Here is a 26,054-nt window from a genome sequence, read left to right on the forward strand (position 1 = left end):
GAGACAGGCAGGGAGAAGATAGAAAACGACTGGAAACAGCCCAGTGTCCCCTTGAGATGGCTGAGCAGGGACCCTGGCAAAAAGAGCCTGAACAGAGAGGATTATATCCATGAGCTACCTTAGAAGTGGAGCAATGCCCGAGGTGGGTATTACCGTAGGGAAATGGCATCATTTACCAAAAACCGCGCAGCAAAACACTGGTGGAGCTGGGTATCCCAATTCTTCTGAGTCCCAAGGTTTACTGCTTCTCATCTGAACTCTCTCTAACATGACAAAGACCCTTGATTTCAGAATCCCTTGATTTCAGAGACCCAACATTGGGACAATAGGAATGGGATTGTTCCCCAAAAGCCAGGTGACAGGTGTCTAATAGGCAAGAGAGCTAAAATGCAGGACAGCTCCACTTTCAGAGACCAGAATTTCAGCAGATTTCAGCAGTAGGTTGCACTTTAAATGGGGAAGGAGACCAATGGACCAGTGGAGAGGGTGGGCAGAATGTCTTTGGTCCGTGGGCCTGGAGTCAAACCCGTGTCTCCATCCCTGAAAGCTTTTATCGGTTTGCAATAATATCTTTAATATTATCTGATTAAATCATGCCCATCCTCTCTATTAGCCCACAAGTCCCATGGGTGCAGGGATGATGTCTGCTTTGCTCATTTCTGTACCATTGGAATCTAACACAGAGCGTAGTGTGCAGTAGGTGCTCAGTTAATATATATTAGGTGAAGGAGGGGTCTAATTCCAATCCATCTGTGTACCAGCTGCAAACTCCGAGCAAGCAACTTCTCTCTGTGCTTCGGTTTCCTTATGGAGCTTTAATTTAAATGTGGCAATGCCTGTAGGCATCTCCTAGCATTCAGTAGGTGCTTACCACATACAATCCTCCACCCTCCACCTTTTCTTCTCTGCTCCTCCCTCCCACCTCCTGCCACACCCATTCTATGGAATCATAAAACCCAACCCAGGTTGGACTCTCACCTTCCCATCCCCTCCTGGACACTCTCTTTCCTCAAGTTAGGGGGCAGGGAGGGGGGGCAGCTGGTATCCCCTACTTCTGACTTCAGGTGTCCCCAACCCCGGAGTGCAGGACTGGGGCCCAAATGGACCCCGGATCTTGCCAGGTTGCCGTTGTCATGGCAACAGTGACAGTCCCCAGCCACAGGTTCCCTAAGTGACTGGTTACTCTTTAACGTATCCACCCACCTTGGGTGATTAGAAGAATCAATAAGATAACCGGGTGGTGGCAGCTGGCTGCACTCCTGCCTTCCTGGTGGACTGACTCCCACTGCTGCTGTTTGTGGGGCCCCAGCTCCTCCATGCCCCCAGGTCTTTGGCTGGGTGGGCTCGGCCATGGTCAGTGTGAACACGCCCCTCGGGGCTCCAGTGGAGGGTCCCTATGGTGAGTGGGGCCAGTGGTTGGGACTGGGGGAGGGCTGAACAGGGCGGAACCATACTCAAGTTTGGGAAACTATGGGATGCCCCCCTGTGTGTTTCCGAAGGGACCAGAGACCCTCTAAGGGCTCCTTTAGAATGGCAGGAAGCCCAGAGGAGGCATGTGACTTGCTTCACTAAGCTTCCAAACAGGCGCATGGCAGATTTGGTGTGGTAAGTGCTGGGAGGGGCCGCAGGAACCTGAGAGTAGTGGCTGTCTTGGCTCATTTCCTGCCCACAGAGACCACTTTCCTGAGGATGCGTCCCAGGGGTTCTTCCAAAATTGCACAGAGGCTGGGGCAGGATGCATCATTCCCACTTGCCTTGAGGACAAACTAAAGCCCACGGAGAGCCTTGCTGGGCATGGTTGTTGAGCTGAGTCATGATCTAGGTGGGATAGGACCGAAGGGGAGACGTGGCTGGCCCCTCTGATGAGGGCCATCAGCTCTGGATAATTCAGCAGGGGGAAGTAGTATAAAGCAAAGCACAGTGTGGGGCTTTGGAAAATGAGAACGGTCTCGGGCTAGTGTGTGCAACTTAGATGCAAGGTTAGGGAGGTTTATATTATTGACGGTGAAAGGCTTGGGCTCTCCTGCTGGATGGTGGTGGGGATTCCAAAACTGGAAGCAGCACGAACGTCTGACAGTAGAGGATGAGTAAATAAAGCATGATGAACCTTTAGGATGGAATGCTACCCCCTTGTTGGAAAATAATGCAGATCAGTGTGTGGATATAGGGAAGGACTTTCAAATTACGTTAAGTGAAAAAGTAAACCGAAGAACTGTGTGCAGCATATAACATTCCTGTTAGCAGAATGGATATGTGCATATATATGCACACACATTTATATTTGCATAGAAAATTAGTGGAAGGACACAAAGAGACGGGCAACAGAATTCTGTTTCTCAGGAAGGAGGTTCAAGGGAATGTCTGTTTTACATTTTTTGCACATTTTGGATTTTTAAAAATTAGGTGCCTTTTACAAACCAGTTTAAATCACACATATGCACAGAACTTGGCCTCTGGAATCCAATAGACCTCAGTTGTAGTTCTGTGACATTAGACAAATTATTCAACATTTCTGTGTCTTGGTTGCCTTATCTCTGAATTTGAGAGAGAGTATTTTAGGGTCTTCTTGGATAACTAAAGGAAAGTAAGGATGTAATCCCTTGGCACCACACACATGGTAAGGACTCAATAAATATTTCTTAATGTTGTCATTAGCTAAGGACAGATGGCCTCAAGGAATCAGAGACTCGTCTCCTGACTGGTCCAGGAGATCTTTCTTTGATCCACCATCAAGCAGGAATCTGTGATGCAGTGGAAACTGCAAAATCTGAATAATCAAAAACAGCTTTCGGATCCATCTTTCACACCAGCTATGTGATCTTGGGCAAGTCACTTCCCCCCTCTGAATGTGTTTCCTCATCTGTAAAATGGAGAAAACAACAGGACCTATCTCACAGAGGGTGGTGAGATTAGAGGAGATTGCATAGCTAAAGGGCTGGGCAAGCCTTAGGTGCTTCATAGGAGTTTAAAACACAATTGCAAGACTTGGTTAACCTTGTGGCCAGAGGAAGACTCCATTGTCTCCCAAAGGGGCTAGTCAGTTTCTGGAGGAGAGCCCCAGGCTACAAGTCTAGGCTAAGGGTGAACAGAAGGCCCCCTTAGAGTCCCTTCCAAAGGATAATATATAATAAGTGATATACATGACAGCCTCTCACCGCGTTTCAGGTCTGTCTACTTTGTAGGACGTCCACTCATGTCCCTTCATCTAGCCTCCGTGCAGTGCTCATTGCATAGCAAGTATTCAGCGAACATTGGATGCCTGGATGGATGGATGGATGGATGGTTGGGTGGATAGATAGATGGATGGGTGGATGGATGTTCTATGTCTACTACTTTATTTTTTCTGATAATAATGTACACATATATGCACATATCCATTTTGTTATCAGGAATGTTATATACTACACACAGTTCTTCAGCTTACTTTTTCCCAAGATGCTCATAGCATACCTCCTTATCAGTTATGCCAACCAAAGAATGTCTCCAGACATTTCCAAATGTGCCCGAGGTACCTATAACCCCACTGTGTTGTAAGGCAGCAGGAAGAGCGGCTGTGTAGTGTCTGCCACAATGTAGTATACTGTGACTCTTGTGTTGTAGTATTTGCTTTGGGTGCCAGGCTGTAGCTCAGCACCAAGTTTGGGGCTGCTCTTAGCAACCGCGAGGATAAGATGCTGTGGTGTGCACATCTGTGTGCCAGCCTGACTCCTGGCTTTGTTATTTTCCTATCTTCGTTTTCCTTTCAACAAACTTCCCTCAATTACATATTTTGGCACTTTGAGAATTTGTCATTTTTTGTAAGCACCTCAAATCTCCTTGAGGGCAAGGTCTGTGTTTGTCTGATTCTTCTTGTTATACTCCAGGCTACCACAGGTCCTGGCCCCATGTAGACTTTGATGGAGTCTACATTATTTAATGAATGGGAAGATGGATGAATGGATGAATGAATGAATGAATGAAGAATACATGAATACACGGATGGGTGGGTAGATAGATGGTTTGATAAATGGATGTAATATGTTGGTAGGTAGATGGATGGATGGGACTAATGAATTAATGGTAATTGAGTAGATGGGTGGATGGAATAATAAATAGATGTGATGGGTAAGTGGGTGGGTATGGTGGATGGATGGATGGAGAAATGTGTGTGTGAATGTGATAAATGGATGAATAAGTACCTGGATAGATGGGTGAGTGGGTGGGTGGGTAGGTGAATGGATGAGGTGATGGGTGGGTGGGTGGATGAAAAGATGAATGTATAGATGCTGGATGGATGCATGGATGACATGGGTTGGGCTGAGCCCGGGTAGCAGTACCTGTAAGTGCTCAGAGCAGGACAAGTAAGAAGATGGGGTGATTTGGCCAATGATCAACAATCCTCCATCAGGGCACTCCAAGTGCTAGATGAACCTGATTCTTCCTGGGTACATAGGCCTAGTTCCTTTGACCAATGGCATCAGCCTCAAGCCAGATCAGAGGCTGTTGTCAGAGACAGTTTGGTTATGTGGCCCTCCCACTTAAAGCTGTACAATGGTGGGCACTTTAGCAATCTGATCCTCAACTCTTCATCCATCAAATTAACCTTGGTTGTTGTGAGGATTCTAGGAGCTAGTGAAGGAGAAAAGGTGTCATAAACTGTGAGGTGCCTTGTCTCCCTGAAGGGTAGATGGGCCCAAAGTTGAGTAGGACCCCAGATACTAGAGGACTGTGGGATTGTGTCGGATATCAGGCATGCTGTTCACACCCTTCATTCCCCAAATACAGTCTTCCCCACCTTTTCCCCTGCCTACCCTGTCCACATCATCTTCCCATCCCACCTCAATTTCAGTTTGATTCCTTGTGGTTCAATGGATCACAAACCTGGCTGCATATGGGAAACTTAAAAACTGATATATTTTGGGTCAGTTGGAGTTCGGAAACTATTGCCTTATTTTGTCTCATTTTATAAAGGGAAGCTATGGATACCCGGAGTGCTTCTTTTCTCTACCTAGAAGCTTCCTGCATTCATTAATTCATTGTTCACTTGTTCATTTCTTACAAACAACTGTTGCAAGGCATTCTGCTAGGCACTGGGATGTAGGAGAATAAAACATGGCTTCAGATCTTGCGCAGTGCCCAGTGTGATGGGGTAGACAGTCAAAACAGCAGCAAGCAGTCAAAGACAGAGTGCCATGATATGGACAAATAGGGCACTATGGGAACACAAAGTGACTTAAGAGGAGGGGAAGGGGTCACAGACCTCTGATCCTGGGGGAGTGGACTAATATTTAAACTGAAAGCTGAAAGTTTAGCAGGGCTCAGCCGAAAGAAGAGAGGGAGGAGGAACAGCACATGGAGAAGCCCAGAGCCTGGCCATCAACTGCACTGATGTTACTTATACTTGACTGCAACTAATTCCATCCTTTTTGAAAGTATCCTGGGACTTTTCTGATTGTTTTGTGAATGGTTTGTCTTGTTGCTAATAAGATTAAGAGATGCTTAAGTGCGGGAACTATGCCTTCCATTTTTTCTGACTCACATGCCTCCAGCATCAGGGTGGGCTTGCGAAGAAGTATTTCCATTTAACCCCCCTCCTATGTAAAGAGCAGGATGCTAGGCACATTACATTTTCTCTAGTTAGTCTTTGTAATAACCCATCAAGGTGGGAAGTATTAGCCCTATTTTATAGCCAGGTAATTGAGATTCAGAGTTGTTAAGTAAGTCCCTACATCACACAGCAAATAAGTGATTAAAATTATTCTGATGCCAAATCCTCATTTTTTTTTTTACCTATACTGTCATCTCTTATAGTAGCATCTGAAGGGCTATATAATATCATTTTAGCAGCTCAGACTCTGGCACCAGACTGCCTAGACTCAGATTGCCACCTACTAGCTGTGTGGTTTTGGGTAAATTACTTAATTTCTGTGCCTCAGTTTCTTTATCTGTCTAAAGGGCTGATAATGTAATACTATCATCCACTTCATAGGGTTGTGAAAATTAAATGAGGCTAATATTGTAACGTGCTAAGTGTCTGGCACATAGAAAGTGTTGTGTGACATTTAATTATTATTACTGTTATTCTACCTACTGTGTGAAAAAGACTGAGTGCTTACTACATAATAGGCATTTTTTAGCTGTTATGGAACAAATAGAATGAGGGATATATAACCGGTAACAGGATGCAACTATCTAGCTGGAGAGCCAGGAAGAAGCTTGGTTCCAAGCCGCCAGATGCCCTCAGAGGCCTGGGGTCCGGTCTTGGGTCCTGGTCCGTGATCTGGGCCAGTGAGGAGCCAGTAAGGGGCATGGGGATGGAGGGAACAGACCTGCACTGGCCACGGACCTGGGAAGTGGCTCTGACCCCAGGCAGCCGTCTGTGGCCTCACTCTAGCCTTTCTCCTGCTGGCTCTCCGCCTCCTCTTCTGAGAAACGGGGGCGTGTGCCTGGCTCGGTGATCGCCACACAGTATTCACTGGGGGTCAGGAAAGATGCTTCAACCAGAGAAGCTCCATTTTGACTTCTGACTGAAACATTTAATGGAAGGACCCATGGTTCAAAAATGTTCAGAGAACCAGAGGACCAGGCCAGTTTGTTTCAAACTGTCATCTTGACCCACTAATGAGTCACATGATTTATTGGGTCATATTAGTTAGAGACATACTACCTGATGTAATGAACAAACCCAAAATGTAAATTATGAGTTTATTTACCTCCGTCACATAGTCACCCAGGGATCCCAGAAGTGACCCTGGCCCAGAGTGACGTTGATCACTTCTACTCACATTCTTTTGGTGAGAACTTGTCACATGGCATTGGCCAAGTGCAGAGGATTCTGGGAGGATATGTGATCCCTAGCAGGCAGCTGCTTCCAGGAATAGCTCTAAATTATGGAAGGGGAGCATGAATTTGTTGGTACACAGTTGACCACTTCTGCCATGGGGTCGTGCCCATACACACATGCATACACACAGAGTCAAATATGTATGACAGATGTGAATACACAATTTTTATAACAAATGTTTTAATTCAAAAATGCATAGAGAGTTACACAGACAGTGATAAAGCAAATGTGACAGATGCCACCGGCTGGGGAATCCTGGTGAAGGGTACATGAGCGCTCACTATGCTATCTGTTCAACCTTTAGGAGGTTTGAAATTTTTCAAAGTAACATGTAATTGTTAGAATTTGCAAGACGAATAAATAGTATAAAATAAGATATAAATAGAATAAGACTTTAATTTAAGTGTGAGAGTTTCAAACTGTAACTTTACTATAGTAGTTGGTAAACTTTTTCCATAAAAGACCAGATAGTAAATATATTAGGCTTTGCAGGCCAGGTGTTATCTGTGGCAACTACTCAACTCTGCTCTTTGTAGCATAAAAGCAGCCATAGGCAATAAAGAAATGAATGGGTATGGCTGTGGTCCAATAAAACTTTATTTACAAAAACAGGTAGTGGGCCAGATTTGGCTCAGTGGCTGTAGCTTGTTGACTCTTGCTTTAATATATCAAACGTTACTTTTTAAAGGAAGCACATGTTTTTGGGTGTAAGCAGATACATTATTCCTATAGTGCAATTCAACAGTGTTCATAAGAGATTACAGATCAGTAGCATCCAAGCTGTTAGGCCCCCAAATCTGCTAATGTGCCCTCACTGTGCTGGACAAAATAATTTTAGCATATTTGCTGTTTGCATAATCAACTGGTTTCTTTTATTTTCATTCTTTGACTTTTTTGAATAAAAAATATGCTACTTAAAAATATTTTTATTACAGCATAATATCCATCAGAAAAGAGCATGAGTTATAAATCAAAAATAGATTAATGTAATTTCACAAAGATGACCATATTTTTTTAATGAAGTAAAACAGAATAGAAAACATAGCTCATACCATGTAATAAGAATACATTTTGCATGTGTGAGACTTTGTTTCACCTCTGTATGTTTATGGATGTGTGCTGGGGGTTGGGACAATAGCAAAAACTTATGGAACGCTTACTATGGCCTCACACTTATCAACTGTTTATCTTCATAATGGCCTTGTGAGGTGGGGACTATTATCAGCCCTGTTTTATAGATGGGAAAATGGAGGCACAGAGGTTGAGTCACTCAGAGAAAGTGACATAGGCATTAAGAGACGATGCTCGGATTCCAACCCAGGTGGTCGGGTTCTGGAGCCTGTAATCTGTTGACACCACTTTTATTGCCACTGAATATAAAGTATGTGATATGAAATGTGTTATGTACTGAGGGTCATGATCAAAATGATTTAAAAGCCCCAAAGGTTGTTTACAGACCTCAAAATAGCACACTTGTCCTTTGGTGTACCCACAGGGTGCAGGGACCGATTTCAGGGTGCACATGGACAAACCCTTCTAAATCCTATTGAATTTATTTTACTGTGTGTTAGAAAAATTTATAACTAGCATATTCAAATGTTAATATAAGATGTCCTCTTAAAAATTAATGAGAAAAAATTCAAAAGAAAAAATATCAAGTAAATAATTACAGGTAAATGAAATTCAGATAATAGGTAGATATGGTAAAAATCATGAAGAGAAACATAAGTGTCTGGTGTTCTGGGGTCAGACATTGAACTTGGCATCAGAAGGCCCAGATATGGGTCCTGGCTCGTTCGTTTTCTACCTTGGGTTTATTTGATCACTTATATAGTTGTTATTGTGGGCCAGGCACTGTTCTAAACACTTTATAAAAATTACCTCCTTTAACCTCACAGCTGCCCATTGAGGTAGGTACCGTCATCACACCCATTTCTCAGAAGAGGTAACAAAGGTTCTGAGAGGTTGAATAACCCACTCCGAACCACACAGCCTACGAGAGACAGAGCTAGGATTTAAATCCAGGTATTGTATTAACAAGGGCAATATTAGCTGATGCAGCAAGCAACCCCCAGATGTAAGATAGGAGTTTTATCTCCTTCACACTTCGGCTCCTTTCATCTGGGCTGGAAACTGGGTTTTCTTTTAACTACCGCACCCCACCGGGTTTAATAATACCAGTTCTGCTTATCTCTCAGGATAGTTCTGCAGATCAAGGAATGGTTGTAAGTCTTCTGCAAACTGCCAACGGTTTCACTGAGTGTAAAGTGTCACTATTATTGTTATCTTGACCAGTACCTACCTTATAGTGTTATTGTGGAGATTAACTGAAATACCACATGGAAAGGCCCTAGTTCCTGTACAGATGACATCAGCTGTGAATTATAGTACAAATGAAAACAATGAATATTGACTTACTTCCAAATTGGGAAATAGTTTATAGGGCCTTCCCTATTAGCAAATGAACATATTACATCTAAGACTGAAAAGTCAAGAGGTAGCAGCATAACCATGATATCTGGAAATAAAGAGGAAAACATGAGGGAGGAAAATCCCCAGCTAAAATAGTTGCAAGTAGTTTCCTCTGGGTGGTGGCCAGCAGGTCTAGGAAAGGGTGGGCCAGAAACTACTGCTATAAAGCATCAGCTTTGTAGAAATATTTTATTTTATTTTTTTCAATTGTGTACCCGTACAACTTTGATAAAATTTTTGAAAAAAAAATTAAAAAGGACAAAGGAGGAAGTAAACACTATTTCAAACACTCTCAAGTGTACCTGAAAACGAGCGTCATGGGACAGAAAGCCCCAGAGTTTGGGAAAAGCAGAGTTAAAGTTAGAGGAGAAATTCAGGACACAATTATGTTGAAAATTCCTGCTGAATAGCTCCCAAAAGCTTGTATCACGCTAAACAGAAAACCGAGGCTCTTTCCCCTGACCTAAATGTCTCCCTGGGAACTCTGTCTGCCTCTCTCTTGGCTTCTCCTACCTTTCTCCCTTTTGCTCACTCTACTTCAGCTACACTCGTCTTTTTATTATCCTTCAGTCACACCAAGCACATTCCTGCCCCAGGGCCTTTGTACTTGCTAGTCCCGCTGCCAGGAACACCCTTTCTCCAGATCTTCCCATATCTGATTTCTTCTCATCGTTTGGGCCTTAGCTCCAACGCACCTCACTCAGAGTGGCCTTCCTTGACCACCCAAATCTAAGGCTGACCCACCCCCAACCATCACTATCAATCCTGTTATCCTCTATAACGCTGGAGTCGGATGCATTCCCTGGTCTGTTTAACATCTGTCTCCTCCACAGCCGTGTAAGTCCCATTGCGGCAGGGAATTTGGCTCTCATCTTCTCTGCTACAGTATATCCTCAGCATGTGGAACAATGCCTGGCACACAGTAGGCGCTCCATAAATATTTGTGGAATGAGCAAATACAGATGGGGAGAGCTGGGTCAGTATGCTGAGTGGCTGAATGGGCCAGTGACGTGGGGAGGAAGCTGCAGCCTCTGCCCGGGCCCTGCCCTGGGTAAACAGGCCTTTCTCTGCCCAGACAGCCACTGTTTGAGAACTGTCTGCCACGGACCGGCCAGGCCCAGGCTGCCACACCGCCAAGGCCCCAGGATTCCCTGGGACACTCCGCAGGGGCAGCCACGCCTCAGGGAGAGCTTGTGAAAGAACAGGTGAAAAAGTTATACAAACAAGCATGAGGAAGGGCCAAGGAGGTGGTAAGACAGAGAGAGCAGTTGGCCCTTCCTGGGCAGAGGCCAGAGGAGCTGGAGGGAGGCCCAAGCATACCCAGTGGGCAGCTCCCCAGGCAGGGCCTGGCCTCCAGGCTGGACCTCCAGGATCCAATTCTAGGCCTGGCTCTCGTCCTACTTACAGAGGGACATTGGGCATTTGTTACCTCTGGGCCTTGGTTTCCTCCCCTGTAAACCAGGGGACCCTGGGCCCATCAGCGGTTTCCAAAATTAAAAATAAAGAAGGCAGTGGCATTCATTCTTCAGACAAAACCTTACCCGGAAGCCAATTCACAGGAACGAAACAATGGAGGTGGTAGGGTTAAAGGAAGTGTGGAGGTTCAGGACGCTGCCCACCCCGAAGACCCAGGCCCTTCTGAGGAGTTCCACGGTGAAAACCACCAGACTCCCTTGTCTTCTTCAGTGTGGTGAGGTGGAAGGGAGTGTAGCCAGAGGGGGGCATCTATAGTCTTGTAATCAAACACAGACCCAGGTCCAGGCTTCACTGTGTGATCTTAGGCCATTTACTCTACCTTTCTGAGCCTGGGCTTCCCGTATCCAAATCTGACATCATCACAGACAGTATCTCCTTCATGATATTACACTCAGCACAGAACCTGGCACCTTGTAAATTCTCAATAGGAAGAGTGAAAAGTCAATGTTGGTTATCAGCAGATGCAGCAGGAACAACCCGAAGAGCTAGTTCTTTGTCTTTGCTGTGAGTTGGGAAAATGTTTAACCACTCTGAACCTCAGTTTCCTCCTCTGTAAAACGTGGTCAGGGTCTTAAAGGAGATCAGAGGTTGAGATTCAGCCTACCTAGTTGTTTTTAAATAAAACTTGAATTGACTATTAACTTTTAAAAATCTCAACTTCTTTCAAAAAATTGGAAGTTCTAGCAACACTGATTCCCCATACCCATGAGACAAAAGTTCACTGGAGCTAACTTAGACCTGGTGTGTCTTCTCTAATTTGCCACAGGCCCCACCATTCCTTAGTATCCTACACTAAAGTTACATTAATGAACAGAACATTATGTTTGCTATGTTGTTTTTCTTATACTACAGTGTGAACTGTGCTTGTACCCTATCCACTGATTTCTCTTACTGGGCAATAAGGGCACTTGAGTGTGAAACCTTTGATTTAAAACCAAGGGAAAGCTTATTATTTGTGAGAGTAATCTATTCCCTAGATTTACTATTTTTTTAATGTGACTACTAGGATATTTAAAATTATGTGTGCCCTGGCCAGGTGGCTCAGTTGGTTGGAATGTTGTCCCATACACCAAAAGGTTGTGGGTTCGATCCGGTGCTAGGGAACATACCTAAGTTGCGGGTTCAATCCCAGGTCGGGGCATGTACAGAAGGCAGTTGATCGATGTTTCTCTCTCACCTAGATGTTTCTCTCTCTCTCTCTCCCCCTTTCTCTTCCTCTAAAATCAATAAATATATCCTCAGGTGAAGATTAAGAAATATTTTTAATTGTGTATGTGGCTCATATTATATTTCTGTTAAACAGTGCTGCCCTAGCCCCTTGGATTCTACAGCGGTGACCAAGTTCATTGTTAATGCATCCTGCCTCCATTTCCCATTCTGAGTAGACTAGTCCTAGCCAAACCTCTTGGGCTGCTGTCTCTGGCTGGGTCTTTCTGCCACCCCACATTTATCTCTTCTGTCCCCATCCTAGTCGTCTGCCTCTCTGTCAGGAGGACCCAGGCCTCAGAACTCCAGGCCTGTCTTCTAAAATTCTCCACGTAGGAAATCTCACCTCCCAGCCCCCTTCTTGCAGCTATTGTGTTTTCTTTATCAGACATTCACATAAGACAATAGTCTCTGTGAAACTTAAATACATACCTATTCTTCTGTCTCTAGCCTGTTGAATTTATCCCAAATCCAGTGATTTGTAGGGTGGAGCTGGGCTGGGGAGAGGCAAGTCATAGTTTTTCTAGAGATAAGGTGGACTGAGTTTGGGGGAGGGACACAGATCCTTCTAAAGGAGCTGATTGTTTTTGGAAGAGATAATGTCCACAGCTTTTCTGGAGACAGGAGAGAATCCTGAAGGACTTGGGGGGAGATGGGAGGAAATAGAATGACTCTAGTGATGAAGACCGCCCTTCAAATGCCAAGGCTGGAGATGGCAGTAGCTGAGAACTTGTGTGGCAGAGTCAGGAAGACTTGGGTTAGAGTGATGCAAGCTGTATGACCTTGTACAGGTGACTTGACCTCTCTGACCCTCGGTCTCCTCTTCTGTAAAATAAGGGTAAGAATAGATCTGTTCTAGCACAGTGCTTTGTACAGAAGTGCTTCATAAATGCTTGTTATCATCATATGTCTTGAAAAAGGGCCACGGTTGCATGTGGAATAAAGCTAAATTTTTTTTATTTTGCATCTGTGTGTTTTTGTAATTCTTCTACCACAAATCTGCTTTTAGTTAAATAATAAAAAATTAATTGCAAGAGGAGGAATAAGTGGAAATGTCATCCTAACTCTGGGCTCCAACATGGGATTTTCAGAGCTGGACGTAGATAAGAGATCTTAGAGTCTCAACTTCACACACCCATCTGATATCTTAATAACCTGAGGCTTCAAAAAGAAAGGTGATTTGGCCAAAGCCATATAGCAAGTTAGTGGCAGAGCCAAAACTAGGATGGAGACTGGGAGAATTGGAAGGGAACTTGGAGGTCACTAGGTCAACCTTTCCCAAGGCAAGACCACTCAGACAAGAAGGATTCTGCTTTTAGACATTTGAAAAAATGCTAGATTATAGCAAGCTGTACAAATTTCATTACCAGAGAACTCAGAGCCCTAGATACATGCAGTGCCTCTGGCACTTCAAGAGAGGCCCCTAGTGAGCTCACAGGAGCTCATCACAGAGACCCTTGAAAAACATTAACACCCATTTAAGCTTCCCCTGCCCGCAAATAGAGACATGCTAGACTTAGATACATTGCTAGGTTTTTTTTAAAAAGAACTTTATAGATATGTTAGGTAGTAAGATTTTACAAATCATAGTACCAAATTATCTATTACTGGTATGTAATTTCTTTTCTCCTTTTTTCCAAACTAAAAAATATTACAAACATGCAGGAAAGTATAGAGAATAATATTGTGAACACTGATGTACCCATCTCTCAGTTTTGTCAAATCCCATGGCATGACCATATTTTCCCTCGGTTCATATTTTGTTTTAATGAGAAATGAAACATTACACTTAGAGTTGAAGGCCCCGTGCCTTGCCTGATCCCATCTCTCTGCCGTCCTCCTCAGTGGGGACTGCTGTCAACATTTGGTGTTTATCACTTGCAGACAAGTTTTTATACTTTTACTATATACATGGCTGCATAAACAATGTGTAATATTATTTTGCATATCTAGAAAATTTATTCAAATGGTATGTTGTACGTGACCTTCAGCAACTTCCTTTTATTCACTCATATAATAGCTTTTTGGATCTTCCCATGCTGACATACAGGTAGCACTAGGTTACTCATTTAACATGTGTATGAATATTCCAAGTATAGTCATTCTGGTTTTTGACAATGGAGTTGGTGCCAGTTTTTCATGACTTTAAACAATGCTATGAAGAACGCTGTTATGCCTGTGGGTGAGAGTTTCTCTAGGATAAGGTGTAGGAATTGAAATTCTGGATCTCAGGCAATGGGCAACTTTCCTTTGATGAGATGTTGATAAGTTGCTCACCACTAACCCTTGTAGGTTGGGAGGGGCTCTTTCATCATTTGGGCTTCCTCTCTGAGTCTGCTTGTTCCTGTCCTTTGCCCATTTTCTACTGCATTATTTACCCCTTCTGATCAGTTTGAAAGCGTTATTTATTCTTGTTACAAATCCTTTTTCAGTTATATTTGTGGACAATACCTTTGATCAGTCTGTAGCATGTCTTTTCACTCTCTTTAGAGACTTCTGTTATACAGAAATTTACAACTTTATGTAGTTATTTTGGTTAAATGATAAAAAAAAAGGTCATTAAATTTAATAATCGTTTCCATTATGGTTTGTACTTGCCGTATCTTGCCTATAAAATCTTGCAGGGCCTGTGATCATAAAGATATTATGCTAAATATTTCCTATTAAGTTTTATTTTTACTTTTCATATTTAGGTCTTTATTCCATAGGATTTGATTTTTGTGTATGGTATGAAATAGAGACGCCATTATATTTTTCTTTGTACAGATGAACAACTGACCCAGCACCATTTATTAAGTAGGACATCCTTTCTTGACTGATACGAAATGCCATTGCTTTTGTCTCCCATTTTCAAATATATGTAGATCTGTTTCTAGGCTCTCTATATTGTCCCACTTATTTATCTCTAGTAGACATTAAAAAAGTTTTTTTTAGCCCTGGCTGGGTTGCTCAGTTGGTTAGAGCATTGTCCCAATACACCAAGGTTGCAGGTTTGATCCCTGGTCAGGGCACATATAAGAAGCCACCAATGAATGCATAAATAAGTGGAACAACAAATTAATCTCTATCTCTCTCTCAAATTAAAAATTATACCTTTTTTGTCATATCAGCAAAAATATATTTTTTGGTGTGCCACAGAATTTTAGCAATTAATTTATGTGTGCCATGAGATGAAAAATGTTGAAAATCACTGGGTTAGAGGTTTGGGCAGCTGCCACCAAATAAGACCTCTAGAATTTTGTCATCTCCTGCCATTAAAGCAACTCTCCCCATCCACATTGTCCAGGCGGGTTGTTTTTAACCTATGTGAAGTATTTTTCTTTCCTCTTCATTAAATTCAAACATCTCTCCAAATTCACCTGGATCTTGATATGTCATTATTTTATAGCTAACACCTGTATAATACTATGTGCCAGCACAGTTCTTTCTGTATATTAACACAAATAATCCCCACAATAACCCAAAGACACACACATTATCATCCCTATTTTGCAAAATAACAGAGCAGTTAAGTAACTCACCTAAGGTCACACAGCTAGTCCATGGCAGAACCGGAATTCAAGCCAGAAAGTTAGGTTCCAGAATTTGTGTTCTCAGCCTCTATACCATGCTGCCTTCAAACATCTAACAGGTCTTAGCCACCTTTCTGGAGCCTGAAAGACTGACATACACATAGGGACCAATTTTTATTTATTTATTTTTAACAAAAAGAGAGCAGACCAAGGGCGCAGAGGCTTTCAAAGACAACAGTAGTAAGTCAGGATATAACATAATAGTTTATTTCATTCTGTGTATTTTCCCATTGCTTTCTATTTGTGATACTGGTATTTCATTTGGTGGTAATAACACGTCCTTCTAAAATAAACCTAAGTTAAAATTAGTGAGTTGATGTTAAGAAAAATATTAATAGCATAAGTGGTTTTCAGATATAACAAATCGTAATGGTCACAGGCATATCAGTGAAGCTTTGGAAAGACTGTGTTCAGTCAGACAGGTGAGGCTGTGCCACAGTAACCAAGCATGGCAGAAGTCTTAGTGGCTAACACAGCAGATAGTTATTGCTCACTTATGGCACACGTGTGGCATGGGCTGGCAGGAGGCTCTTTGCATCCCGGTGACTCCACATCTACACTTGGTTCCACAAGAACCTCAGTACTGGCTCTTAAGCCTTATGCTCAGGTGTGACACAGATTATTTATCTTCAAATTTCATTGTCCAAGACAAGTCACATGGTCACACCCAACTTCAAAGAAGGCAAGAAAGTGTAAATCTGCCACGTGCCTGAGAGGAGAGAAGTGGAATGATTGAGAATAGCTCACAGAGAGTAAAAGAGACTGAAAGATGGGTCTAGAAAGGTAGAGCAAGTCATGACTCATTGGATGGTTCTGTCTCAGCACCTGTGCTCAGGGAAGGGACTCTGGTGCATCCGGGAGAAGACAGTCTGACACCACCATTCTGTGAAGCTGATTCTTCTCCCAGACAACACCTCAGGATCCATTTTGATTGGGGTGCTGTTATTTCATAAGCGGGTTCAGCTAAACTTTGTGGTCAGCTTTTGTTTCTTCCCTGAAGGTAGATGAGGCAGTTTGGGCATTGGCTGAGCTAGGATTTGGTTCTGTCACTACTTTGAAGAGATATCAATGGATGGGTAATTGGAAAGGAGAGAAATTCAAGGATAGGGTTCAAGAGACAAGGGACCCTCACCCAACGCTTGGTTATCTGATTATCAGGGAGACTTCCTGGTTGAATTTTCAAAGTGGGTTCTGAGTGCTCCATGCAACAGAAGCATGTGGGAGCTTGTTAAACATGCGATGCCTGGGCCCACTGTTGACCCTGGAGCCTTGAGGTGGGATGTGAGGGATTTGGATTTTTAACAATCAGCACAAATGATTCTGAATGGACACTGAAAATTGAGACAGGCTGGATTTTGAGGAGAAAATTTCCCATAAGTCTTGGGGTTTAACGCAGTGGTTCTCAGCCAGGGGTATTTTGAATCCTAAGAGACATGCGGCAACGTCTGGAGATAATTTTGGTTGTCATACCTTTGGGGGCGAGTACTAGTGGCATTTAGTTGGTAGAGGCCAGAGATTTTGCTAAGTGTCCTGCAATGCACAGGACAGTCCAGCCCCTACAACAAAGAATTGTTTAGCACAAAACGTTAATAGTGTCAAGGTCAAGGGACCCTGGTTAGCAAGAGTTGAACCCTTCCAAATGTAGGAGCACATATGATTTTAAATCTTCTCTTTATTTTACCTTCACATTTTCTACTATAAGCATAGAATCCTTTTCATTGAAAAACATATTATGTACCAAGCACTTCATGTATATTATATCATTTCTCCTAAAAAATCTTTCACTCATTCACCCAATAAATATCTATTAAGCATCTATTATGCACTTAATTTTAAACTGTTCAAGATGTGGGGTGCACCCTGGGGAATACAACAGACAAGGATCATATCCTTAATGGGGGTGGAAGAGATGTGTAAACACCCTGAGACAGGAAAGGAAAACTAAAAAAAAAAAGAAAACTAATGTGCTTGCAGCCTCTCGGGTGGGGGTGAGTGAAATGAAATTGGATTGGAGATGTAGAGATATAGAAACAAGGTTAGGTGGGTCTCCCAGTCTGTGGGAGTTTTGAATTTTATGAGTTTTGTTATAAATGCATAGGAAACTGTACAAGTTTAAGTAAGGTAGGGACCTGATGCAATCTCTTTGTATAAGATCATTCCTGGTCCCTGGCTGAAGAGTGGGCCTGGGACCCAGAGCAGAGGAACAAGAAAAGTGAACAGACTTGCAGACCTGGGGAGATGATGGTGATGTGGGCAAGGCTGGCTGTGGTGGAGAGGACCATCCGAGATACTGTTGGAGGTGGCAAGACCTGGATTTCTGCTGAGCTGGGAGGGATGGGAGGAAGGACACAAAGATAGTAGCTTCCAGGATTTGGGCTTGAATAACTGAGATGGGGGTGGGATGATGGAATATGACAGTTAAAATATTATTATTATTCTCTTTTAAAGACTGAGGAAGGGAAGCGAATTGTTCTACTTTACAAAGCCTAGTAAGTGGACTCCAGGTGTTTCTAACTCCAAAGAGCATATTTTTCCCAGACCCACATATTAATTTTTATAATAGTAATATCATGAAATATTAAGATATATAAATAACACTGAATGCAAACGCGAGATTCCACATGGAGCCAGCACAAAGCCTGGTGTTGGGGCTATAACTTTCGTAGATGGTGGAACTGCAGCATGGTACCGGCCTTGGGGAACAGGTTTTAAAATATTGTGTTCTGATTGGTGCAGTGGCCAGGTGTTGATGTGTGACTGGAGCGAAATGACGTTGTCCCGAAATAAACCCAGTTGAGTTGTGTTGAGCTGTCTTCCGCTGAGTTTGGAGAGACCTAGTTTGTCTCGGCCTGTGATTGGTGGGATTATAATGCAACCTTCGCTGTGATTGGTGAAGCCCGTATGGCTGTTTAAAGGTTAATAAGAGCCAGTTCCTGTATCGGCCACTAGGAGGAGGCCAAGACGCTCAAAGCGCGGCGCTGCGGCTCTCTGGGCTTCTTCCTCCCGGACGCCCTCGGGCTTTTCCTGGCGCCCCAGGGCATCTGCGGGAGAGGCGGCCACGCTTCCCTGCACTGCGCCTGCGGCCCCTTTCTCTGGCTCTCATCCCTGCAGAGGATGTTGGCGCCTGAGGGGTGGGACTGCAGTTCGTGAAGCTTTGTGAAGGCTGGGATCCAAATTACAAAATTGTGGAGCCTTGTCAAGTGAGACTCAGCAGCTCCCTCCTGCTGCCACCCCTTCTGCCTGCCTTCGAGCCCTTCTCTCAAGAGTGTCCTTTAAGGTCCTCAAAGGATTTTCACAAAGTAGTATCTCACTGGAGCTTAGAACTGTTCGATGATGATAAAGGCCACTAGCTCGAGATCACCCTGTGTACAGATGCTCCTTGCTGTCCCCAAGACGCTACAACATCCAGTATTTGAAATTCTCTTTATTTAATTGCTTGCTCACTAAATGTAAGCTCACCAAAATGTAAGCTCTGTGACGGAGGGAATAGGGTGGCCAGATCCAATACAGAACACCCAGTTACATTTGAACTTGAGGATAAACAACAGAAGTGTTCTAAGTATAAGTATGCTCCATGCATTATTTGGTACATAGTTGTACTAAAATAATTATTCATTGTTTCTTTGCAATTCAGATTTAATGGGGCATCCTGTATTTTTATTTGCTCAAACACCCACAACAGTGCACATGGAAGGTGCTGAATAAATAGTGAATGATTGGATGGACAAATTCCTTCATTCACTCGTTTATTTATCCAACCCATTATATTAAGTGCCAGCTGGGTACTGGGAATATAAGAGTGAAACTGGAGGAGGAAGACAAATAACTAGTAACCGCCAGTGGATTAAACTTTGATGATGCAAAGCACTGAGGGCTATGGGAGCACAGAGGAGGAGCCCTAACCGTGCCCAAGCCCGCAGGACTGCCCAGGGGAAGAGGACTAAGATAGGACTTAGAGGATGAAGATTTGAAGAAAGAGGCGTGACAGCTGGTCTGGGCAGAGGACCTGGCGTGTGCAAAGGCCAGAGACAAGGCAGAGGCTGCGGGAGTCTGAAAGTTGCTAGTCGCTGGGGGTGGTGGGCAGATGTGCAGTGCAGATGGGACTCAGAAAGAGGGGAGGAGACTCACATTCACTGAGCATCAGTACTTACCCGTCAGGCACAGTACTGATTATGCCCATTGTAGAGATGAGGAAACCGAAGCTCAGAGAGGTGAAATGCCTGGCCTCCTAGGTTTACAGTCTGAGTGGGAAAAGTCTAGCTTCATACTCAGGTCTGGCAGACTCTGAAACCTGCAGTCTTCTAGAAAACCCTCTGGGTTAAGGATTATCACCCCAATTGAAGAATGAGAAAACTAAAGCCCAGGAAGGTGACAGGACTCTCCCTGTGAATGTGACTCTGTCCAATTTAACAGCAGAACTCAGGCAGTGTGACAGGTGTCACACTGTGTTTACCTCACAAGCTCTCCAGAGAGACAACAGGAGGCCTGGGGCAGGACCCAGGAGTCCAGGCTGCTGTCTCCTACTCCTGTTTGGGTTGGGTCTCTAGGACCCGCTTGGTGACCCCTGTGGCTAATTCTTTGCATGGGTCCTGGGCAGGTCTGCAGTTTCCATGGAGACTGCCTCCACCATCCCTGAAATCTCATTGTGACCAGTATTAAGAGATTAACTCTGCCCAGCAGCGCTTGCAGGGTCTTGGGTGCCAGGGTGGCAGTGGGAGCTCCCTCAAGGATGAAGAGATGGCCCACTGTGCAGGATCCCATATGACCAGGAGGAGGATGTCAGACTGGGGCCAGGGCTTCCCTTGGGACCCACCAGGTATGGTCCCTGTTCCCTATCTACCTGGAGAGGAGGATGGGGTGGTGGGAGACAGACACAGAACCAAGGAAAGGAGTCCAGATTTGGGGGCAGTGTAGAAACCTTCTACCCCCACCCCCCCACCCCAGATAGGCCCAGAATCCTGATGGGCTCACCCCATTATGATCAAGGCAAGATTCAGATTTCCCCATCAAGGTAAGGGGAGCCTCATAAGGTCCTTTAGGGGTGCTCCAAAGCTGTCTTAAGACCAGCTACCTAATATTTTTCATTTTTACTTTGGGGAAACTGAGGCATAGAGCAGGAAAGTGACTTGTCCAAGGTCAGTGAGTCAGTAAGCTGAAGCAGGTCAAGAATCCAGAGGTAGCCTAAGCAGAAAACATTTGCTTAAAATGTCCCTCTGCTTTGAATTCCAAATCTTCCTACTTGACTTCCAGGAATGGGTCCCCTCAAGCCTTCTTTCTCCTGGGCCTGTTTCATCAGCCATGTTTCCCTTCCCTCCCTGCATCTCCTCCTCTGCCCTCTCCTGCCACCAGCACGGCCTGAGGCTGACAGAGGCTTCCGGGCAGACTCCGCGCTGTTGGAGGGCATGACCACCAGGCCCTAACTGTCCCATCTAGTGAACATCCCCTCACTGGGTTACCATCTGGAAGGCTCGAAACATTTTCCTGCCCTGCTTTAGCCCCTCAGCGAGTTTGGTGCTCACTGAGGCCCTGACAGCCTACCCCCACCCCACCTCCTGCCAGGCCTGCCCTGGAGAGATTTAGGCCAGGCTCCAAAGCTTGCTGTCAGGTTTCCTGGAAGGCCACTTTGGAGCAGGGGGACAAACACTGTCTCTGGAGCCAGGGAGAGACAGCCCAAACACCAGTGACTCAGCAGTCTGAGCCTCAGTTTCCTCACCTGTGAAGGGGGCAAGAACCCTTCCTTCCTCAAAGCTTGCTCCTAACTGCTATGGAAGAATCTGCAGGGTCTGCTGTTAAAAGCCCAAGCAAGGCCCAGAACAGTGTAAGGGGTGGGAATGATAATGTATGATCTTATATGCTGCCTGGTCTGCATAAAGAAAACTTGGAAAATACAGAAGAAAGTAAGAGAAGGGGTTACCTATGGTGAAGAGGGTAGTGGGCTGGTGGTCAGGACACAGCAGTGGCAGCAAGACCCGTCAAAGTGCACCTTTTGCTTTTTGTTTTTATTTTTGAACCATGTGAATATAGTACTGATTCAAAAATAAATAAATTTAACAACTGTAACAAATTAGGTAAAATATCAAATCATCATCATCATCATCACACACACCTCAGCAAGATGACAGGTGTGCAGCCAAGATTGAGACCCCCCTAGAACTTGATTCAAGGGACAGAGAAAGCCTGGCTCCAAGTCTGAATCCTTGGCCCTTATATTTTAAGTCAATCTCATTTTGCCAGTAGCAAACTAATGGTCATTGGTACCGTGGATCAGGAGCTCGCTACTTGGCCAGCCACAGTGTCAAGCACTGTCTGAATACCCTCTCATTGAACTGCCATTCTGAGTCTATGAGGAAGCTCTCATTGTTCCCATTTTACAGATGGGCAAACTGAGACTCACTGAAGTTGCAATTACTAAGTTGTAGAACTTGGATGAACATCTAGGCCTTTTCTGTTCCAAGTTTCAAGCCCTCCCACCGTGGGTCTCAATCTTGGCTGCACATCAGAACTTTAAAAAATACTGATACCCCACACCCACCGACCCTTACCCCAAGATTTGATCATTGGTCTGTGATGGTGCTTGAGCATCAGTATTTTTTAAAGGCCCCAGGCAATTCTAATTCGCTGTGAGGGTTGAATCCTTGCCTTGTGCTAGACAACTTTTCAAAAGGAAAACCAAGGCCAGGGAGGGAAATGACCTTGCCTAAGGTCACACTGTTGCTAGAAACAGAGCTGGGGCAGGGCTGACATGGAGCCTTTGCGAAAATGTGTAGAAGACACCCCACTTGTAGATTTCCACCTCCGCTTGCCAGAGCACCTTTGTGCAGTGAGCAAGCTGTACAGCTGTACGCAGTGACCCTGGTCTGATCTCAGGACTACCAAACACTTCAATTCAGAGACCTCCTGGCAATCCCTGGAGCCTTTCAGAACAAGGGTGCAGGGAGACCATGGATGGTTTCTGGGATGTGGGTTTATCCTTCACCCCAAGAGCAGGGCCTGTGCTAGGCAGGAGCTCCCCATCATCCTTCAGGCCCCACAGGGGTTGGGCTGTCCCCATCTAACTCCCAAGGTCACTTCTGCAGATAAAGTCAGGATCATAACCAGGAGGGAGAAACATAAACAGGACAGCAACAGCCTCAGCCCAGAAGTCACGAGCCACCTGGCAGGAAATAGCCTGTGGGGAGGCCCCGCCCAGAGAGACCCAAGTCCTCCTGGCTTCCTTCTTGATCATTTTGCCTACCATACTCTCTACCCTACCTCTTGAGTCATGGTCATCGTCTCTCACAATGCCCTGCTCTCTGCTTAGGGTGCCACCTTCTCCAGGAATCCATCCCTGACCAATCCAGCCCAGGGATATGCCTTCCTCCTCCCACCTTCCAGCCCTCACATAAAGCCCACACCTTGGGACAGAGCTTGTTTTATTCCCATACTGGCCAGCTTTCATTAAGCACTTCCTATAAACCAGCCCTGGAAGGGCAGGGTAGGCTCGGGGTTGGCAGCGCAGACTCTGGAGCCAGACTGCTCAGGTTGGAATCCCAGATCTTGTTCCTTACAAGCTGTGTGAGCTTGGGCATATGGCTCAACCTCTCTGTGCCTCAGGTCTGGGTGATAAAAACATTGCCTGCCTCACAGTGGTTGTGAGGATTAATGAGTTAACCCATGGAAAGCACCCTGAAACAGCTTGAGAAACATCGTCATGGTTATCGTTGGACGTATCTTAGTCCATTTCATCCTCACGACAACCCAGTGAGTCAGGGGTGTTATTCCCAATTTAAAGGTGAGGAAACTGTGGCACGGAGAGGTTAAGAGAGTCGGGGTAGCCCTGCATCTTCCTCTGTGGCCTGATGCCTGCAGGGGGAGAACATGGCTGAACGAGTTATGACTTGGAGCCCCTGGTTTACATGCTCCTTGAGGACCCACAGGACACAAAGCCAGGTGAGTTCTCCTCATTTAGGCCTTCCAGTCGCTCTTAGGCACCATTCAGATCCCAGCCGGCCCTGGGAGGGAGGGCGAGTGGTGGAGGGGGGCATGTAAGTACCACCTTGGTCACTAATATCCGGAGTCCATCACTGCGTCCCCAAGGCAGCTCCTGTCTTCCCTGTCCTAGCTGGAGACCCAGGATACCTGGAATGACCTTCTTCTGTCCTTGCACGGGTCCCTTCCTCCCTCCAGCCTCCACCTCCCCGTCTGTACAATGAGTTAGGGGATGAGTCTGGACCTGCAGTTGTCTAGTGCTCACTATCTGTAGCTAGCGCAAACTTTCAAATGAGTTAGGAAGGAGCAGCGCACCTGAGAGGCAGGCACTGGGTGAAGCGGGCCTGTGCGCACACTCCCTTGGCTCCTGGGAACCTCAGAGCCCGCTTTGAAAGGCCCCAGGCCACCTCCTCTTACAGGCTCTCCTGGCTCTGATACTGCAGGATTCCCGAATCCCAAGCTCAAAGGCGGCTGCTTCGCATCCCTCTTTGGAAAGCTTCCCCGTGGCAGCCGTTATCTCTCTTTGGTAACAGAGCAAATTTGCTCAGGACCCAGAACAGGGGGAACAAGCAAACTGTTGACTCTTAAGCAAAACCTCCCCTTTGGAGGGCAAGCAGAGGATGTGCGTGGGGAGGCCAGCGGCCTCTTGCATAACCCGGGCGGCCTCCTGCCCACCCCGGCCTTTTCAGGGTTAGGGGTGAGGCAAACCGCAAACTCATGCCCAGTTAATTTTTTAAGGCAAAATCAACAGGCTCAGCAATGATTAGCAGGCAGGTAAGTTCGTCTTAATCGTGCTGAGGACAGGGAGGAAGGAGGCTCCAGGAGGCCCAAGGATGGGGCTCAGTTATCAGTTAACCACATGAATGTTGTTTCCTTCCAAACGCACTGGCCTTCAGCCCCAAGCTCCCTCATCTTCATCTCAGAAGCACTTACATGGCAACCCAGTGGCCATCAGTCACTGAATGAACGAACACACCACCATCCCAGGTCTAGAGGAGGCAGTGCCAGGGCCCTGGAGGGCTGCAATGGATAAAAGGGGTCCCCATAGAGCTGGCAGTCTTCTTGTTAAGGCAAATCTCCCCCACTGCCAATGTGTAGCCTTGAGCACGTCCCCTCCACCCTGTGGGGCTTATTGAGGGGCCCCGGGTCTATGGTTCAAAAGACAGCCACCTGCCACTCCCTGGAGGCCCCATGTCTCCATCCACCCAATGGGGGGGGGAGCGGTTGGCGGAGACACCCTTTCCAGTCTTGAAGTTCTGTGAGGTCATGATTGGATTAAGTCGGCAAGGCCTGTGCTCCAGGGTGAGGCGGCTGATAGGAGCGGAGTTTTAGGAGTCTAGAAAAGATGGCCAGAACAGGAAGGGTGCCTACCTGGTATCTGCTATTGGTACCAGCAAGAGTTAGATCCCAGCTCCAGGAAGAGGGCTGTCCTCTCAGGTGGGAGGCGAGGGTCCCTGCAGGGTAGGATCGGGCTGCAAGAATGGCCTGCTAGGCCCATTGGGGGCCAGGACCTCTTCACCCCAGACCTCAGGAGTTGCCACAGGGAAGCGGCCCCGGGCCTGCTGCCTGCCTGGACTGGAGTTTGGTCCGTGGTTGGGAACCTATATTGTGAGAAACTTAGGACTTTGTCCACAAACTGGAATTTGAAATTTCAAAGGGGCGAAACTGAAGGGCCCTACCCCAGAGTGGAGATGGCTCTTGGCTTCTTTCCCCCACGACTTTTGTTCTTTGTCTTGATGAGTCCCTGGTCCCCACACTGCTCGCTCCCTGATGGGTGGGTGGGGAAGGAGACAGGAGATAGCAGGGTGGTGAGCACCCAGGGGAAGTGAAGGTGCCAGGCTGCCCAAGCTAGCTGGGGTCTGGAGGATGCCTCTGAATTTACAAGTGCCGGGGACAGGCTCCTTCGCTTCTCCGATTCCTGAGCTTGCCAGCAGTAACGGGATGGGTGGACCCAGCAGCCCAGCGCTCCAGAATTCTGAGGGTCTTTGTGTGGGAATCCTGGAGGGAGGCAGCCTGCGTGGGGGACGGGCGGTGCTCAGCTCTGCAGTCAGACTCCAGTTCAAATCACAGCCCCTCCTCAGACGATCCCTATGGCTTTAAGGTAAGTCACTTGACCTCTGGGAGTCCCCGTTTTGTCATCTGTAAGCGGAGCGGATAAACTGAGAAGAGTGAACGATTCCTAGCTCAGGGCAGCACAGCTGGGTCTGTGGCGACCCCTCACCAAGACCGGGCCACCCAGGGCAGCGCTCAAAGCCACCCTCTTTCCTTCTCGAGGCCTCTGTTTCTCCATCTGCAACGTGGTGAGCTCTGAGGTCCTCTGTTACTGCTGTTGAGCTGGGCCTGACAGCCCCAGAGGACGGGGCAGAGGTGACAAAGGGCTGCTGGGGAGCATTTGGGACCTTGCTCCCCAGCAAGTGTCGTTAGTTTGACCCAAATAAACTCTTATAAACATTCCCCCCAAAAGGGCTGCTGAGCTGATGGCATCGAGGCCAGGGTTTGTTCACAGCTGGGCACGCCATCCCTAGGAGCTCTCCTGT

General features: G+C 45.9%; 1 protein-coding gene and 1 long non-coding RNA gene across 3 annotated transcripts in view; one reads left to right on the forward strand and one right to left on the reverse strand.

Annotated features, from left to right (window-relative positions):
- Positions 1-1,241: 1,241 nt before the first annotated feature.
- HNF4A (hepatocyte nuclear factor 4 alpha) overlaps positions 1,242-26,054 on the forward strand; it is a 51,843-nt gene continuing 27,030 nt past the window's right edge. For both annotated transcript variants that reach the window (XM_090286438.1, XM_090286439.1), the window contains exon 1: positions 1,242-1,399. In XM_090286438.1, the coding sequence (XP_090142564.1) occupies positions 1,351-1,399 (49 nt within the window). In that variant the 5' untranslated portion in view covers positions 1,242-1,350. The remainder of the gene's footprint in view (positions 1,400-26,054) is intronic.
- Positions 12,659-25,111, reverse strand: LOC150003602 (uncharacterized). Its single transcript, XR_016512785.1, has 3 exons — positions 24,889-25,111; positions 15,499-15,638; positions 12,659-12,802 (listed from the first exon to the last, which is right to left on the reverse strand). It is a non-coding gene; the product is annotated as an uncharacterized LOC150003602 (long non-coding RNA).

Source organism: Furipterus horrens, unplaced genomic scaffold (assembly GCF_987537825.1).
Source record: "Furipterus horrens unplaced genomic scaffold, mFurHor1.1.pri manual_scaffold_8, whole genome shotgun sequence".
Lineage (NCBI taxonomy): Eukaryota > Metazoa > Chordata > Mammalia > Chiroptera > Furipteridae > Furipterus > Furipterus horrens.